Below are 15,261 nucleotides of genomic sequence, written 5' to 3'. Positions count from 1 at the left end.
TTATACCCTCAGTACGATGCCTCATACGTAATGAGGATTTGATGTGTGTGGAATGATTATACACTGTAACATACATTTATAATAAGCACAACTGTGAATATGGCCATGCATGATGCAGAATGAACTGGCTCTCCACAGGAAATTGATGGTTGAGGGGGAATGAGATGATCATGTCACTTTCAGTCAGGCAATAAATATTTTAAGAAGTTATATGAAGAAATGGAAGAAAAGCACTAGGAAATCACTGACAAGAGAACACAGGATAGGAGGTTATTTCAGGCAGATGGGACAATGCAGCTAACAGCTTTATTTAAATAAAGGGGCAATTAGAAAGAGGAAAATGAGAAGATAAAATTAAGTCACTTAACACTAACCCTAAATATAAAAATAAGCTTGGTCCTGATGAGTTGGGTGAGAAGTAGTCACTGATTTTTACTCCTCAAACAGGGAAGTTAACCTTAATTCAACTGTTCCAGAAATCATAAAGGTCAGTCAGTGGCATATTATAGTAATACAGCCAGGTGATAAGTGAAACAAGGGCAAACTTTAGCTTGAATAAGTAAACTTGATAAACACCACACGAGTGTCTCTGTGTGTCTCTCTCTGTGTCTATGTTGGCGGAGGGGGATAGGGGTATCAAGTTAATTTTTATTCTCCCTGAAAGGAGGAAGAATATTAAAACAACTACTGCCATAAAGTATTCCAGGGTTCAGATGGATCTCAGAGAAATGAATCAACAACTTTATACTGTTTTTAGAGAACTGCACCATAGTTATATGTGTTTCAGCAAACAATGATACAGTATGGAACTTAGAAGTCAGAGTAGCTAGGAAGGTTTGGCATAAACTGCATTCAAGTAGTACTTGAAGAGGCATATGATTGCCTGCAAATTGTACATGGAGAAGAGCAGATAAAGAGTGAGAAATTTTTGAGATGGAAGGCAACAAATCCAGAGGCAGAAGCTGCCAGAGAAGACTGTGCCATGGAATTCAAAATCCATATAGATGATGAATTAAAAATGACCAGCATCAAATGTTGAGGTATTAAGTAATCAGCAGATGGAAAAAACTGTCTTTTAAATTCATTGGCATGAGAATAAATATTTTTCTTAGAAGTCAGAAGCAAGGTAAGTGATAAGAGGTATAATTTACAACTACAAAGTTGTAAATAGTCCAGTCCAGCAAATTTCCAGTAATGGAAAAGAAGGAAATGAAAACAAAAACATGCAATGCTTCCTTGAAGACAGGGATGATCTGGTCCTGTCTCAATTTAAAGGAAAAGACAGAGTGCAGAGTGAAGAATAGCTACGGAGCCACAGTAATTTTTCACACTAAATACACAAAAAGTCATAGAGTCCAAAGCAGGGATCTTGACAGGGACCCACCCAACCTTAGCCCTGCTGAACTTTTGGGTGGGATAATTCTTTGCCATGGGAGGCTGTCTTGCACACTGAGGATGTTCAGCAGCATCCCTGGTCTCTACTCACTAGATACCATTAGCACCCTCCCCTGTTTGTAACAATCCAAAATGTCTCTACATATTACCAAATGTCCACTGGGAGGTAAAATTATGCCCCACGGATAACCACTGATATAAATAAAAAGAAGAACACACTTTTTGGGACATAGGAATGCTATATCCTTCTTTAAGTATTTGTCCAAAACACAAAGCTCTTTCAGTTAGATGAGGTCAAAAACAAAAGAAGGTCATCAACAACCAGGACTTTCATATTTGGAGGAAATATGAATTTGTAAGAACAGATAAGAAGGATTTTTGAAATAAATTTTTTAAGTACTTAGTCTGCTTAATTATATGTCTGCTTTCCCAGTTATATCATTATGTGTTTAAGATGTCCTTTCCTTCTTGGTTTCATACTTAGTGTACATAGTTCTGGGAAAAGAACGAACATAGAAATTTTAACTTCTTAAGATTAGTGATCATAAGTATGAAGTAGCCCAATTCCAAACATATACTGGTGTATTCATGATCTAGTTTATTCATTGCATTTTTTTTTTAATTAAAGGCTCTCTTTTCCTTTCAGGAGGGATGATGGTCAAAGTTAAGGGAATAGAACTCAAATCACATTATGCACTTCTGTATTATTTGGCACTTAAGCCCATAGTTTAGAGCTCTATTACTCGTCATACATCAACACAAAAACAGTTTGTCCAACACTTTATTCAGCCTAATTAAAAAAGATAGCACTTGGCTGAATATGCCCCACTTTTATAGCAGCCAATCTTTACGCAAAGCAGACACAGAAAGCAGCAGGAGAAGGTAGGTGGTTCTTGGCACTCTCCTAAACAAGAAACAATGCATATCGTGTACTTGTGTCACAGGAGATAGCTTTAGTTTTTCCAAAGCAGTTTGACTTCACACAAAATTTCATAAACAAAAGGGGAATCAGGAGGGGAGGAGAGATAGAAATGAAAATATGAAGCAGGCAGTATGGCTTGCAACATAACCTGTCCAGAAGCTAACTTTCTTCATGGTTAACAAATAACAAAAAGGGAATTGTATGTAATATACAACAGTAGGCCTTGTGCTGACCATGAAATTATTTACTAGAGGCCAAACTAGTACTTTTAAGATTTATGTTTATTTATCCTTAAAATCCAAAGTCATATCACTTTTATCTCCATGGCTCTTTTCTAGCAAGTGCTCACACATCTGATCCACTATTTCATGGCAGTAATTCAAAGAACTTTAAGTTTTCATTATTTGTGGCAATAAAATGAATGGCCCTTGAACTCTGTCTTCTAAATTATACATAAACATAGTGCAAATCTAGACCAGGCCAACCATTGCCAGTCTAGAGAACCACTAGGTCTTCAGGTCAATTTAGAGCTACTCTGAAGTTTAGGGTTTCAGGCAGTATAGGAAATCATTGGTTAAAAATATGGATTTTATAGTCACACTGGTCTTGAATTCCAAATTCACCACTGCATATTCTTGGGCAAGTTACTTATCCATTCTGTGCTTATCTCCTCACCTCCAAAAAACCTGTTGTGAGGACCAAATGAGTTATTACTTATGGAGGAGGATATCTGCCATCAATCCCTGAGCATTCCTGCACATTCTTGCTGGGTATGCCAAGACTGAAAGGCCCTGACACTTGGGCCAAGCCATTTCCTAGGGCTGTGTTTATAGGAAGTGACCTTGATGATGAGGTAATAATACCACCCCTCCCAGACAAAAAGCAGGCTTGCTTCTGCTTACCATAAATGTAGTAAATCCTTCAAGCTCAGTGTTCCTCTTCCGTAATGCAACTGAATGCCTGTGTAGGCATCTATCCTGGTCTACCTTGTGGGATTCAGAACACAGAGAACCAGTGTGTCATGCTGACATTCTGGCTAGGTTACTGCTTTTGCAATAAATAATAAACTGTCTTTGTCACTGACCCAGGAGTCTTGAGTCTTTCGCAGTTATCCATGCAATAGCAACAGGGGGGTAAGCAGAATAAAATCCCAGACCTTGCACAGTTCTTGACAAATAGATGCAAGGTGCTTAGAATAGCAACTGGTACATATGATACTGTTTGTTATTGAGAATCACCTCTGGGCAGGCTTGAGTACTGTACTTGCTCAGAGAATGAGGGCAACCATCCAAGGATTAGGATGACCTAGAGCAGAGCCAGCATTCTCTAAGGGCCTTGCACACAACGCATGGGTAAAACAATGTTGATATGACCTTCACTGAACCACACTAACTCAGACTTCAGAAACAGGACAATAAATTAACTGGTATTTCCACCCATTAGCATTCAGCTTTAAACAGTCATCTTTCATGATCACCAACTTTTCATCCAGATGTAATGTATTTATGTTAGGGCAGACTTATTAGAGCTCTCAGTAACCTTTGACTCACAGCACATCAGAATTGAATGGAACCTTGAAAACTGTTTATTTCAACTCCCTTATTTCACAGAATAAACTGTCACCCAAGAGTAGATAAATGACTTGCCCAGAATTACGTTTTAAAAAGTAGTCAGCTTACTCTCTATAGAACCTCTTTAAATTGCTAGAAACTAACCCTTAAAAGAAAAAGACAATAGGATAAATTAAATAAATCCTATTTAGCTTATTTCAACTCGATATAACATATTAGATACTCTTAAGTTCTAGAAAATGTGGGGTCTTGGAAACATGAAGTAATGGTGCTAAGATCAAAATTCAGTTTGTGCTAGTTAACGGCAACACAGTTCAAGACAGGTGTGGATGGGAAATGTTTTTTAAATAAATCTCTGTCACATTCAGTAATTGATTTCACATCCAATGGCCGTCCTTCTGCATGTTATTTTGTGGCCAGGCAGTAGGAGACACTATTAATAATATTCACAGAAAACAGTAAAAATGACAAGGAATAACATGATCTTCAAAGTTAAAAACAGGTAAGTGATAATAGATTACTTAAAGGGAGGGAGTTTAAAGCAGGGATTAGTAACCCAACATATCTTGATCCACAATTAGGTACAACAGAAGTGGTATAAGTGTAGAAAATTGGGCCTACAGCCTTGCACAATTCCTGCTTTAAAGTATAACTAATGTCTCAATTCTACTTTACACAGAGATATGGCCACTTAAAATTTAGGCTTTTGTTTCAGACCTACTCAGCTTATATAAATGAGGATTTGTATCTCACAGAAATTCACAAGTCCATCTGAAAATGGTTTGATGAGGCAAGTATAGGTTATACTGAGGAAGCCTAATTTAGAGGTCAGAGAATATGGGTTAGCCCTGCTTTAGTAAAACAAATACACAAAAAGCCAAACCACTGGCATGGATAAAATCCAGCCCATTTTTATTTTTATTTTTTTGAATTGTAAAATTATTCTTCCCTTTAATAGCTTGTTTAAAGACCATTAGCTACTCAACCAAAGAGGAGGAAAAAAGTTAGCTAATGCACTACCAATGGAAAACAAGCTGTAAGGTCAGCCTAAGAAATGATTATTTCTAGTCACAAATGTTTTATATAAACAGACTCTTCTGGAAAACATTGATTTTGTAATATGAGGTAGTAGAGCATATTATTAGAGGAAATCTTCTGCCAAATTTTAACCCATCTTAAATTTCTACAGGTTCTTGCCTTATATTGTGGGCAATATAAATGAAAATAAATGGAAGTTATGACACAAACTTCAAAAAAGTTTAGTCTTGTGCATGCAACCTGTAACCATGAGAAGCACTCTAGAACAATAATGTCAAGAAAATTACTGGGAGGAGTGCAGAAAGGGAGGAGCTTTAAGTTACAGAAAGTAACGTACTGAAACTATAGCCTAGGTCCTCAAGGACATAGCCCTCCACATTTGAGAATTGCAAATTCAAAAGCAAATGTAGTCAGGTTTAGGACAACATATTATGTAGATATACACCTTACATTCTTTTTTAGAATCAATGACAAATGGAAAACACCTATACTAAATAAGACATCAAACTATGTCCTGTGTCTTGCTGAATTTTCTACCAGGTATGAGAATAAAATCCATCTGGCTTTAAATGCAGCAGCTAGCCCACAAGGCACCTTTGTGTGAATTTTAAAAAGTGGCCCCCGGGAAAACAGTCTTGTGACTGCACTTGATTTGGTCAGTGATGTGACATCTGCGGTCTCACACCTTTGAGCAGGGCCTAACTATAGTGGTCCTGGTCTCCTGCTACACATACAAGTTCAAAACATAAGTGTACAGTCTACACAAGATCTTGCTTTCTACATAAAATCTTTCTGAAGAGCTTCAGCCGGCGTAATATGAGATTCTATTAGTAATTGATTTCAATGCACACAAAGCAACACCTCCATAGCTCTTCCCTGAGCAGAACAAAAGAAGAAAATGACACCTATCCAGCCCCCAACAATTGTCACTTACTTACCTGATTGGGTCAGTAAATGGCCTGCCTAGAAGTTACAAAGTGGAGATGGATTACTAGTCTAAATCTACTTGAGTCCACAAACTTATATGCCTATTGTCTTCCACCACAGTAACAGCACAAAACTGCTGTCTGGAAAGAAGTGGTTACACAATTTCTTTAGTAAATCTGTGTGAAATCTAGGCCGTTTGCCCAAGTTGATTCCTCATACTTACCCACTCCACCCATCCCCAGCTCCATCACCTCATTAGTGTAGCCTCGTTTTCAGTTTTAACCAAACAAATGTCTAAATAAGGAAACTTAACAGTTCAGAGTTCTTTCTAAAGTTCTGCTCATCCAATTGTCCACATTCGGCAACCTAAAGTATATCAAAGTGATTAAAAACAAAGACCAACACCTCAAGTAACAAATTGGTACTTGTACTGAAATAAAAACTAGAGCTAGTAACATAAACTTAGTTGTATGTGTGTTCATCATCAGTTAGATGAACACTTTAGAGAACTCAAGAACACATTCACTTTGCCCAACTATCTACAACACTTCCCTGGGGAAAACATTCTTACACATATACCCTACCCCACTTCACAAATTGTACAATGAAGAATGAGTGATTATGCAACCAGTGGGTAGAGCTAAAAACTTAATTTTCTCTTTTCTATGGCATATAATAGCTGCTTTAAGGAGTTACCCCACATCTGTATAGTCAACTTTTCCAGACACTTCTGCAGAATTAAAGACAGAAGGGAACCTAACTGGAGCTGATACTTTATGGTAGTACTTTATGTGGAATAACTTTGAATGAGATTTAACCATTAATTTAAAATTGTAATTGTTTAAGGAGCTCAGTGACATGTATATTAAATAGGCACACATTAGATTAAAAATCTACTTTTTGAGGCAATTGGGGATATTTGACTATGAACTGTGTTAGAATATACCAAGGAATATGTTAATTTTTAAAGTTGCCAGAGTAGCATAGTGGTTACATTAACAAGAAGTCAGTAATTTTTAGAGCTGCACCATGAAGTATGTAGGAGTGAAATGACATATTTGGGATTTGTATTAAAATACTTTAGCAAGGGAAAAATAAAGGGTGGATGAAGCAAATGTTGAAAATCAAGTAACTGCTGTATGTGGGTAATGGATGGATGGTGGCTCATTATATCATCCTCTCTACTTTCCAGTATCTCTGAAAATTTTCATACGTTTTATTTTAAAAAGTTGTATTAACTAGCCCATATTACAAATAAGTGAAAACTTTATCTCTTGCTTTTACTAGGTGAGAGACCAACAATTAAGGGTAGATAAAATTCCTCATTATTTTAAGCAGATCTTTACCAAAACATGTGGATATCTACTACAGAACAATAGGACTATTTTTAAAAGGACTGCACCCAACATCTTTTCTCCCTGGGTGAGCACCAGAATTGCCAGGTGACTGAATCAATAACTTTGGGGAATAATTCATTACCAATGAAGTTTCTGATTCCTACCTAGGCCTGCCTAAATAACCACCTAGAAGCATCTCCCTTGAAATAGGCACCACTATATAGAGCCCTAACAGAGAGAGAGACTGATGGCCAGTTTGCTGCTCTGCATTTGGTAACAGTGTAACTCACACTCCCTAAAACAATACAGAAAAAAACCTTAATTAAACCAAAGCCTGTGTAAACGGTGATTAGAAAGAATTTTGTTTTCTCCTTTCTTTCATAAGAAAGGCACCAATACCCTTTCCCCAAGCCACTTTACATAATGCAAGCAAGTATCAGGATTCTGTTTGAGTGTCTGTTGAAGATACAGCCAGAGTAAATCATTCAGACTGGAACAGATTCAACCTGATCATGTAAGTAAGCTTCAAATTAGTGTGTTAATTTCCTCCTGTTACTTACATCATAATAAATAGCTATATAAAAATATATCTCAACCTTCCTTTACAAGCATCAATTTTGAACTGTCTTCCACAGTGGGTGTCCTCTATAAAATGTCCCCTTGGATATCAGGTATATAACTGTATTTCAAGTCACCTGGCCATCATCTGTTTCCTCAGTCTTGAGACAAAATAAAGTATCAAACACCTCAAATCTGACAGAAGGAACTGGTCTCTTCTGCATGTCAGACTGAATACAGGAATAAGAGAAAGTGAGGCTCTTTATAATAATCCCTATGGTGCTAGTGATAACCCAGTAAAATTTAACCAAAGGTGCTGATTCATGTAAATTAGCATGTATTATGTGCATGCTGTATTCAGAGCATCCTGTTATTTAAAGTGTTCTCTGAGACAAGGTTGACAAAGAATATGATTCACTTCAGTGACATGGTGCTACTGCCAGAGCTCTTGGTACTTAGAGTGAACTCTAGGTGGATTACAAGTATAATTGTTCCAAAATATAACAAAAAGAGAGATGGAATAATTTTTCACTTTCAGAGTCCCTGAAGCAGAATGATTCAGTGCCATAGCTAACTTCTACAATAGAAGTGACAGCTTTTGAACTTACCTCTAAGTCAGACCCCTTAACACATCAGTGACTCAGTTTCCTTATGTGTACAACAGCACCAATCTGCCTGACAAGCAGAATGTCACAGATATCTAAGGAAAGTTTTCTTAACAAAAAATTTTTAATGCAAATTGATAAAAAAAAAAGGGTAGCTGGTTCTTTAAAAAATTACAGTGAAGAAAAGTTAAACTCACATCTCACATTCATTCAATAGAAAGTATCATTAATACAAGGACATAATACATAATACTTCAAATGGACAAATAGAATTGGGGCAAGAATAAGAAATCAATCAACAAGTAACCATACTATGGTACTTTATACAATAATAATAGATCAATAAAATTGCAAGAAAACCATTAAGCCATCCAACCACAATTACATTTGATTCAGGTAATATAAGGGGTTAATCATAATGGTCTATATTCGTATAGCAATATAGAATTTCCCAAATGCTTCCTCATTCATTACAGTGTTTTATCTAAAGCCACCTTATGAAGCAAATCAGGCAGATACTATCTACAGCTGGTAGATGTTAATCACAGGGCTCAAACTTCTGCTATTAAACAGCTCATCAGAGATCACAAGCAAATAAAACAACTGGCACCAAGTCCTTTGGTCCTCCATCCAGTATTCTCTTGCCAATAATCTAAAGTCTCTTACCAACAATAATAAAATGTTACTTGGGTCTGTTTTAATACTGTTTCTCTGCATGGAAGTTTTGGGTTCTGAGATCACAAGAATACAAACAAACAAGGGGGTAGGAGAGTTCTCCCAGCCTAGAAGTTTCTTGAATTTGAAAACTACAGAAAGGCCACAGAAGAATGTTCAGATAGGTTTATTTGATGGAGTATTTTTTTTTTAAGCCTCTTTTCAACAATTTACACTCTCAAAATGTCTGGCCTATAGGGAAAGAATTCCAGCTAATAATCATTTACTGAGTAGTTTTGCACCCTAGCACTGGCCTGCAAGGTTTTCAAGAACAGGCATAAAGCAGGACCACTGCCCAGAAGCACTTCAAAATCTTTGTACACAGAAGATAAGCATATAACATTCAGATGCACTATAGTTATGAGTTCAGAATAGAGAAGAGCCATCAGTGAGCTGGAGTAATCAGTGAGGTTTCAAGGAAGAGCAGAGCGAGGGAATTTTAATGCACGAGTTGGGCTGTGAAAGGCAGATGAGATTCATAAAGAAGAAACAGGGTGCATATTTCAGATCTAGTGAAGATGTTCAGGATGGGTGGTAGGAAGGAGAGGCAACAGAGTGGCAGGAGGAAACTGAGATGCAGATAGATAGGCCTAGTAAATGGAGGAGTGGATGAGCTGCAACTGAAATCTAGGTCTCTAAGCTTTCATGTGACTTTGCTCCTCCTAACTGGTCTTCCTGCCTCCATCTGGGCACCCCTCTCCAAGAAATACTCCAGTGTATTAAGTGTCCTTCTAAAACACAATTCTGATTAGGCCAGTATTTTGCTTAAATCTCAATGGTGTACTGTGGCTTTCAGAAAGAAGTTGATACTCTAACATGATATACAAGTACAAATATCCATCATGACCTGGACTCCTGTCTTGCCAATGGGTTTCAGCCCCAGGCAAGTTCACTATGGCTTCAGTGTGACCAAAGAAAATGACAGTAAAACGTTCTTGGGGTGAAAGGATTATACCCAACTTTATTTCCATGGTGGCAGGTCAGTCACTAGAATCTCGTCCACTCAGAGCGAGTCTGCATGCAGCAAGCTGGTCTCTGCCTCTGGGCCCCTCTGCCTGGACAGTCATCCTGCACAGCTGTCCTCTGGGCCTCTGTCCTCAGCACTGCCACCACTCCAGCCTCTGCTCTCCTGCAGCCTTGCAGCCGTGCCACCATATAGCGCAGAGTGCTGGGCGGAGCTCCTTATATCAGTCAATATCAACATATTGCCCACACGTGTGCAGTGATCTAGCCAACCAGGGCCAGGTGAGAATCCTGGCCACAGGAACTCTCATTTTATCCACAACTCCCTTTTCTAGCAGGTCCACAATAAGTATACTTTGTTTCAGCCATTAACATCTACCCACAGTTCCTTTATTGGGCAGGCTACCATATCTCTCTACCTTGAAACACGTTGTTCTTTCAACATAAAATGCCTTTCCCTGCCCTCCTTCAATTAATGCCTTATTCATCAAGCATTAGTGGAAATGTCTCCTACTATGGTAAGCCTTTTCTTACCACACTCAAGAATCCAACTGGATTTAAATGCCTTTCTGTTATTTTTTATTTCACCCTCCTATGCATCATTCCTTATCACACAGCTAATCGATAACTTCCCTTCTTCCCTCACTAGACTATAAGCATCTTTATATCACCAACACTCAGGATAAAAATACCTAGCATGTAACAGGTGCTTAGTAACGGTTGCATAAATGAAACTCATCATGTTCAGACTTTATCAATTAAAATCAAAACATGATTTATCCAATTAAAAACCATATTCTCAAGAAGTTATACAATAACCAGAAAACTAACGTGTTTTACTTCCAGTCACTAGTGTCACTATACTATCTAAAGAACCAAAGGCTTCAGGAATTATACCGAAACGAAACACAAAGCCGAAAAGCAAAAACACCAAAGAATGTTAAGCCGCTCTACACCATTGTGTGTGTGTGAAGGGTGTTAGCTCTACCTTAACACTAGCTTCTCTTAATGGTTAAGGTACGCCTTAGGTACGTGGAATTCAAGATATAGCTCCTTCATAACACTTTGAGAGCTCTACTACTCTATTTAACAAAATTCATTCCATGGTTGACATCAAAGTACTGATTAATCTAAGATTCACAGTGTTTGATGGCATGCTACAATCTGGGCCTAACCAGATAATTACATAAAATACAAAGTGCTACTACTATTATGTCATTCAAAATGTGATAAGTCCAAAACAAAGTTGCCTTGAATCAAAATAAAAGGGTTATAAGGATGCATAGAAGAGAATAGTTGAATTATTGAATTTTTATTTAATTCACGTTAAACAGAAGTCATTCAAATCCTGAAATGTTGCTCTGAAAAAAATTCTAATACCTGTCAAAAGGTTACAGATGTAAACAAAAGTAGTTCCTCTCTATAGGAAACATACTTCCCTTCAGTTTTCCAGAATAAGGAAATGAAAACAACTGAATCATAAGCTTTATACTCTATGAATCCATTATAATATAGTTATTGAGTTAATTTTTCTATATAGTGGAAACTTTCATTTTAGCTAATACTATACAGACGTTTCATAATTAACTTTTTACTCCCAGATGAATTATCTTCAATTACGATCACTCATGTGGCCAGTGCTATTTCCCTTTATCACTGACCTCCTCCTCTCCCCAGTAACTTTGAATAGAATCAACTAGCATTCCCTTTACTCTGACTTTGGTAACCCAAGAGTTCATATTCTTTTATAGGTGACAGATGCCTTTGAGAAACTGATGAAACTACGGAGCCCAGGAAAAAAGAATGTATCTACACACACTCAAATCTCTCTTACAATTTCAGGAGTTCAAGAATCCCTGTCCGGCACAATCACTTATACACATAATTTCTATTACCATATGGCTCTCTTATAATCCCACACTACACCACACACAATTAAGGACTATAACAGTAATTAACATAATACACAAAATACTAAATTAGTCTAAGGTAGAGCTTTATCTTACTAGCAATATTTTAAATTAAGGATCCCAAATGAACTCCTTCCTAAAAGGCCTTAGAAGAACAAGTTTAGCACTTCAATAAGACAACTCAAAACAAGGACTAAGGCATCTATAAAAAGAGGTTTACCAAGTCTTGTTGCTTGCCTTAGTACGAGCTGAAATGTCTTCCTAAATTTATCTTTATTAACTCTGACACATCTGCTTGTAAAATTATTTAAGGCTCAAAAGTTGGGCTGGAACAAAAAAGAAACTTCCCACTGATACGAACAAACTTTTGGATTCAAATACCTGTTCTACTACATCAAGCTATGTTTAACACTGAACCGTGGTAGCTCAGAACTGAAAGTGATACAGTCTCATAACTATCTAGTTACCTTGTCTAAGCTAGTAAAACATCAAAGATGAAACAGGACAAATGACCGAAGGAAATGGAAGAATATAATCAAGGTGTTATAACTAACAGAGATAAGCACTCTCTTGAGAGCATACTTCCTAAAAGTGGAATGTTCCCACTGGTAAACCAAACTATTTGTGGAAACCATCAGTTCACTTTTATTTTTGCTAAAATTTTGGTCACTGCTTAAGCCATAAATTTTTACTGGATTAAAAAAAAAGCAAACAGGATCACTCTTTTACCACAAACTGATAAATTTCAAAATCACGACATCAGAATTTTTAAATACATTAAAATGTGTTGATACACTCACCAAACTTGTCTAAGTTTCATGATGGTGGGGTCACCCATTAAACCCATTAACCCTCTGCCACCAGACAATTCACAAAGAGCTTGTAACTCAGTTTCTTCACTTGTAAATACTGGGTTAACAGAACACAACAAGGAAGCAAGTTTTCTCTCAGTTTGCCTCAAGTTAGGATTGGATTCATGAGGCTATAAACTGGTCATTTTATTCTACCCTACTATGTCCCTTTCCACATAATGGAAACTTGCGTATTTCCTGAAACCATAACGCTTTGATCAACGTTTTCCAATATGGACAGTCTGTAATTGATAGGCAAACAGTTATGTAGGAAATGGCCAGATGCCATAAGAAACAGTTTTAGTTTTATGTCACTGTTTCCTTCCTTATTATAACCAAGTTGCTGGTTAAAACTGAAAACTAGATGTGCAACATGTGGCTTGTGCTTAAGACCCAGACTAAGACCCTTCAGACTGAAGTATTTCCTAAACATGTGCAGGAAAACAGTTTCCCTTCACGCCGCCTGAATTAGAAAGTTTATTGACAAATGTTGGTGTAATATTTACCGTGATTGGGAAAAATTGTCTTAGCCAATATACTTTGTTAATTTGACCGGCTTTTAAGTGTCACTGTTATTAAATCATTTTTATATAAACTGAAAAAAAAAGAGGAACCCTTTTAACTGGTGAGTTGAGGAAACTCCAGTATTTCCCAATCTAATACCAGGCCCCATAGATTTCATTCCTCACCACTTTTAAGTCAGTGGCAGGAAATGGACTGCTACCGCTGTTTTCACACACTCTCAGGACAGTGAGATTTGTGCAGCCTGTCTACTGCTTTTGAGCGTTCCGAATCAACTTAGTGGAAGTACTGTGTGCCATTGCCTACTACACACACACGACAGGTGGTGGTACCTCACCCAGGCTCCAACACCCATGTTACCCCCACTCTTCCAAAGAAGTGTTTTTTGGGAAAGCACATGGAGAGGCAAAGAGAAAAAAACGCACGTAGGCGCCTCTTCCTGAGATTTCTGCTCAAGTAGAAAGACTGGGGGCCTACACTTTGTGTTTTTCTGGGGGTTTGGGGTTTTGGGAGATTTTTTTTGTGGATGGGGGGCTTGAAAGGGTGGTTTGATTTGCAGATCTGTGGGCGAGCTTCCAAGTATTTGGACTTAAACGAAGAAAGGTTCCCCTGCCCGTACCCTAAGCGTTAAGAGGAGGCAGAAACCAGCAACTGACAGAGGTGGGAGGGGAATGCAATCTCGCGAAGAAGGTTCGTGCCCACAAGTTAGACACAGCAGTCCCTACCCGGTACTCGGGGTCTCCCTAAGTTGGGGTGGGGCCCTTCTCCTGCCTGTACTGCTTCCCGGGCTGACAAGAGTGGGAAAGGGGTCGAGGGGAGCAAGGGGTGCTCTTCCGCCCCCACGCCGTCACCGCGCCTCGGCGTGGCCGCTTCTTTAGCGGCTCCCCGAGTTGCACAGCGAGGTCGCGGTCACCCTTGGGAGGGGGCCCCGGCTCCCCCGCGTTCAACGGCAGGAGGATCCCGGGGCCCTCGCTGTCCCCAAGGCCGGCGGGGGCTGCGGGAGCACTCACCAGTTTGGGTTTGTTTTTCGTTTCCTCTTCGTTGGCGGCCCGGTTCCCCACGCTCCGCTTGTTGCTCCGGCCCCCACTGGGTTCCTCGCCGCCGCCTCCCGCTCCCGACGCCGCCGCGCCGGGCTGCTCCATCTTTCTCCGGCCCTGTCACCTGTGCCCGGGAACCCCACCTCTCCTCAAGTGAGGAAGTCCCTGGGGCGGTCCCGCTGTCCCGCGCTGATTCGGCAGTACCTCTTGTGGGGAGAGTGTCAGCCGCGAGCTGCCGATTTCAGGCACCCCCGACGCAACACGCCGTTGCCACTACTCGGCGCTGGGGCAAGCCCTGCCCCTCAGCAGCTGCAGTCACCACGGTCGCCACCGCCCTCAGGGCGGTGTTGAGGGCGGAGGAAAAGTAGATCCTATCTCTTTAAGAGGGCCTCAACACACGTGATTCATCAAAGTGCCCGCAGGCAGCCGCCCGGGCGCGGAAAGCTGCTTCCTACTCCCTGGGCCGAGCGGGCTCTCTCTACTGAGCATGCCCGGCGCAGCGTCGCGAGTCGCGGGAGAGGACTTTAGGCTGCGGTCAAGTCCTGATTGCACTTCCTAAGGGCCAAGCGTGAAATGGGAGGCAGCTAGTCCAGAGAGGTGGTGTCGCCCATTTTAGAGATGAGGAAATTGAGAGCGCAGGGGTTTCATGTATGAGTTTCACTGACAGGTCTACCTGAGTGTCAGCGCCCACTAGGGTAGGCCCAGCACCTTCCCTGGCAGAGGCCTTGCGGGGCGGGGTTTGTCCTGGTACCCTGTGTGGGATGGGGTTGATTAGCAAGGCAACTGGCATCCCATAGGAAAACCACCATAGGGAACGCTGACTGTTTTGCCTGGACAGACGGTCTGGGTCAAAGTGGAAAGAGTGTGTGCTTTCTGTTGCGTTGATTGCTTTGCGACCAAAAAAATACAGT

At 39.7% G+C, this 15,261-nt stretch overlaps 1 protein-coding gene across 7 annotated transcripts in view; it reads right to left on the bottom strand.

Moving 5' to 3' along the window:
• The window catches only part of DIAPH2 (diaphanous related formin 2), a 943,365-nt gene extending 928,553 nt beyond the window's left edge, over window positions 1-14,812 (bottom strand). For 3 of the 7 annotated variants that reach the window (XM_073227595.1, XM_073227592.1, XM_073227593.1), the window contains exon 1: window positions 14,324-14,810. In XM_073227595.1, coding sequence (XP_073083696.1) covers window positions 14,324-14,455 — 132 coding nt within the window. In that variant the 5' untranslated portion in view covers window positions 14,456-14,810. Of the gene's footprint in view, window positions 1-14,323 lie in introns of all 7 variants that reach the window. The other 4 variants (XM_073227596.1, XM_073227597.1, XM_073227598.1 and 1 more) reach the window with 3 other exon arrangements.
• Window positions 14,813-15,261: the final 449 nt, after the last annotated feature.

This window comes from Manis javanica, chromosome X (assembly GCF_040802235.1).
Source record: "Manis javanica isolate MJ-LG chromosome X, MJ_LKY, whole genome shotgun sequence".
In the NCBI taxonomy this organism is placed as follows: domain Eukaryota; kingdom Metazoa; phylum Chordata; class Mammalia; order Pholidota; family Manidae; genus Manis; species Manis javanica.
This window is presented reverse-complemented; position numbering and strand designations above follow the sequence as displayed.